Here is a 3127-nt window from a genome sequence, read left to right as displayed (position 1 = left end):
CAATCCCTGATCCCAGCAACTTCTTATCCCACCAATCCCCTGATCCCGACAATCCCTGATCCCAGCATCTCCCGATCCCGACAATCCCTGATCCCAGCATTTCCCAATCCCGACAATCCCTGTTCCCAGTGACTCCCGATCCCGACAATCCCTGTTCCCAGTGGCTCCTGATCCCAACAATCCCTGATCCCAGCAACTTCTTATCCCACCAATCCCCTGATCCCGACAATCCCTGATCCCAGCAGCTCCTGATCCCGACAATCCCTGATCCCAGCAGCCTCCCCACCCCGCAGAACTGGGGCTCGGCCCCGCCAGGGATTTGGGGCTGTTTCGGCAGCGCTGGGTCGGTGTCCCGGTGTCCCCAGGAACGATCCTGTCCTGGTGGCCTCTGGAGCTGCTTGAGGGACGGGAAAATTGGCCCATCCGTGCTTGGGGAAGGAGATGGGGAAGTTTCATGGGATCATTTCCCTGCCACGAGCACCTCGGGATGTCCAGCTGGAATCTTCTGGAGACTCCTGGGCACTTTGGGTGCTCCTGGGCTTCCCTGGAGATTTGGGATCCGCTGTTCCCACCACCCCTCTCTAAGCCAGGCTTATCTGTGGAGACCCAGCTTGGTGAGGTGGGACCTGAGCCCAACTTCTCATGGATGTCCCAAATAATGGGATCAGCTGCATTGTCCTTTCCAGGTGGGATCAGCTCCCTTTCCCAGGGATCCCTTGGGAAGCAGCTCTGCCCTGTGCCAGGTACGGCAGTAATTGGGATTCTGGGCTCGGGATCTGGGCCAGGAGGCTCTGCCCTGGCTTTGATCTTGGCGTGGTGGAAGCAGCAGGTGCCAATTCCCCAGGGAAGCGCCACCGGCAAAAATGCCCCAGGAACCTCCAGGAGACGCCAGTCCCTGCGGAGCTTCCCTGGAATCCCAGGCTGCTGGAGATGACCTGGATAAATCCGGGCTTGGAGCCGCTCCCGGGACTCAGCCTGGCCTTGCTCTGCCACAGGGCGATCCCTGTTTTCTCCGGCCTCTTTCCTGCTGGGCTCCAGCTTGGCTCAGGTTTTCCAAGCTTGGCTTCTCCCTGAGCTTTTTTTTCCGGGATCAAGAGCCTGGAGCCGCTGGGATGACCCGTTGGGATGGGAGCTGCCCCAGCGTGGAGCCAGCAGCTCCTTCCTTCCTCCTTCCCTGCCCTGGGAGAGCCTTTCCCAGGAATGCTGTGTCCAGCACAGCAGATCCCGGGTTGATCCCAGGTTGATCCCGGGTTAATCCTGGGTTGATCCCAGCTCCGGCTCCCACAATGGGCGGATGCCGCCTGTTTCCCTCATCATCCCCAGGATGGCTCCAGGGAGAGCCATGGGGACTGGAACTCCTGATCCCAATCCCCAGGATGTGTCAAGTTCCCTGTTTCCCTTTTCCAGAGGGAGTGAGTGCATTTCCAGGTGGAATCCCAATCCCCAGGATGTGTAAAATTCCCTGTTTTCTCTTTTCCAGAGGGAGTGAGTGCATTTCCAGCTGGAATCCCCAGGATGTGAAATCCCATTTCCCTTTTCCAGAGGGAGTGATTCCCCGCTGGAATCCCAGTCCCCTGGATGTGTAAAATTCCCTGTTTCCCTTTTCCAGAGGGAGTGAGTGCATTTCCAGGTGGAATCCCAATCCCCAGGATGTGTAAAATTCCCTGTTTTCTCTTTTCCAGAGGGAGTGAGTGCATTTCCAGCTGGAATCCCAATCCCCAGGATGTGTAAAATTCCCTGTTTCCCTTTTCCAGAGGGAGTGATTCCCAGCTGGAATCCCAATCCCCAAGATGTGTAAAATTCCCTGTTTTCTCTTTTCCAGAGGGAATGCATTCCCAGCTGGAATCCCAGTCCCCAGGATGTGTAAAATTCCCTGTTTTCCCTTTTCCAGAGGGAGTGCATTTCCATCCACATCGGGCAGGCCGGAGTGCAGATGGGCAATGCCTGCTGGGAGCTCTACTGCCTGGAGCACGGCATCCAGGCCGACGGGACCATTCCCGGCTCCAAGCAGGTGAAATCCATGGATCCCAACTCCGAGCAGGTGGATTCCTCCTTCGAGACCTTCTTCTGTGAGACAGCATCTGGCAAACACGTGCCCCGGGCGGTGTTCATAGACCTGGAGCCCACTGTCATTGGTAAAACCCAGATTTTGCCCCTGATCCGTCTTTATCCCTAATTCCCGACCCGTTTTCTGTGGGATCCCGTTGCTCCCGCTCCTCTGCTGTGGTTAAACGTCCCCAGCCATCGGAAGCAGGCAGAATTCACGCTTCCAAAGGGACCTGGAGTGGCCAAATGCGGGGTTGTTGTTGAGTTGTTCCCTCCTTTTGGCACCTCCAGTGGGTGGAAAACGAGCCGGGTTTGCCGGCCGTGGTGGTCCCGGCCTGAATTCCGCCCTCCATGGGCAGATGTGGCACATCTGGTTCGGATGCTGCCCACAAGAGGGGTGCCACACATCCCGTGGCGTTCCTGGTGGGCCACCTTGACCTTGGAGATCTTTTCCAACCTGATGGATTCCCAAAGATTCCTGCTTTCCCTCAGGGATCTCCAGGTGTTTGTGGGACCTGCCTGTCCTGGTGGGCCACCTTGACCTTGGAGATCTTTTCCAACCTGATGGACTCCCAAAGATTCACAATTCCCTAACCAGCTCCCTCAGGGATCTCCAGGTGTTTGTGGGACCTGCCTGTCCTGGTTGTCCACCTTGACCTTGGAGATCTTTTCCAACCTGATGGATTCCCAAAGATTCCTGCTTTCCCTTCCAGTTCCCTCAGGGATCTCTGGGTGTTTCAATTTGAGGTGTCTTCCTAGAAAATAACAATTATTTTTTTTTTTTTGGAGGTGACTCCAAATCCAACCACCTGCTCCTGCCTTCCGGGCTTCTCTTCCTATCTTTCCATCTGGGATGTGACTCATTAGCTCTAATTAAAGGATTGCAGACTCTTGTTTGGGTTCTGCTTCATTTTCAGACACCTCATTGAGGTGTAAAGTGGAGAACTTGATGAGCGAGCCAGGAGATGACGGAATGTGTCAAGTTCTCTGTTTTCCTTTTCCAGAGGGAGTGAGTGCATTTCCAGGTGGAATCCCAATCCCCAGGATGTGTAAAATTCCCTGTTTCCCTTTTCCAGAGGGA

The 3127-nt window shown here is 55.4% G+C and overlaps 1 protein-coding gene across 1 annotated transcript in view; it reads left to right on the top strand.

Moving 5' to 3' along the window:
• The window catches only part of TUBAL3 (tubulin alpha like 3), a 5118-nt gene extending 2011 nt beyond the window's left edge, over positions 1 to 3107 (top strand). Inside the window, exon 2 of the mRNA XM_033514722.1 lies at positions 1892 to 3107. Coding sequence (XP_033370613.1) covers positions 1892 to 2176 — 285 coding nt within the window. The 3' untranslated portion in view covers positions 2177 to 3107. The remainder of the gene's footprint in view (positions 1 to 1891) is intronic.
• The last annotated feature ends 20 nt before the right edge of the window (positions 3108 to 3127 follow it).

The sequence above is a fragment of the Parus major genome, chromosome 1A (assembly GCF_001522545.3).
Source record: "Parus major isolate Abel chromosome 1A, Parus_major1.1, whole genome shotgun sequence".
Taxonomy (NCBI): domain Eukaryota; kingdom Metazoa; phylum Chordata; class Aves; order Passeriformes; family Paridae; genus Parus; species Parus major.
Note: the sequence above shows the minus strand (reverse complement) of the source record. Positions and strands in the feature narration are given on the sequence as shown.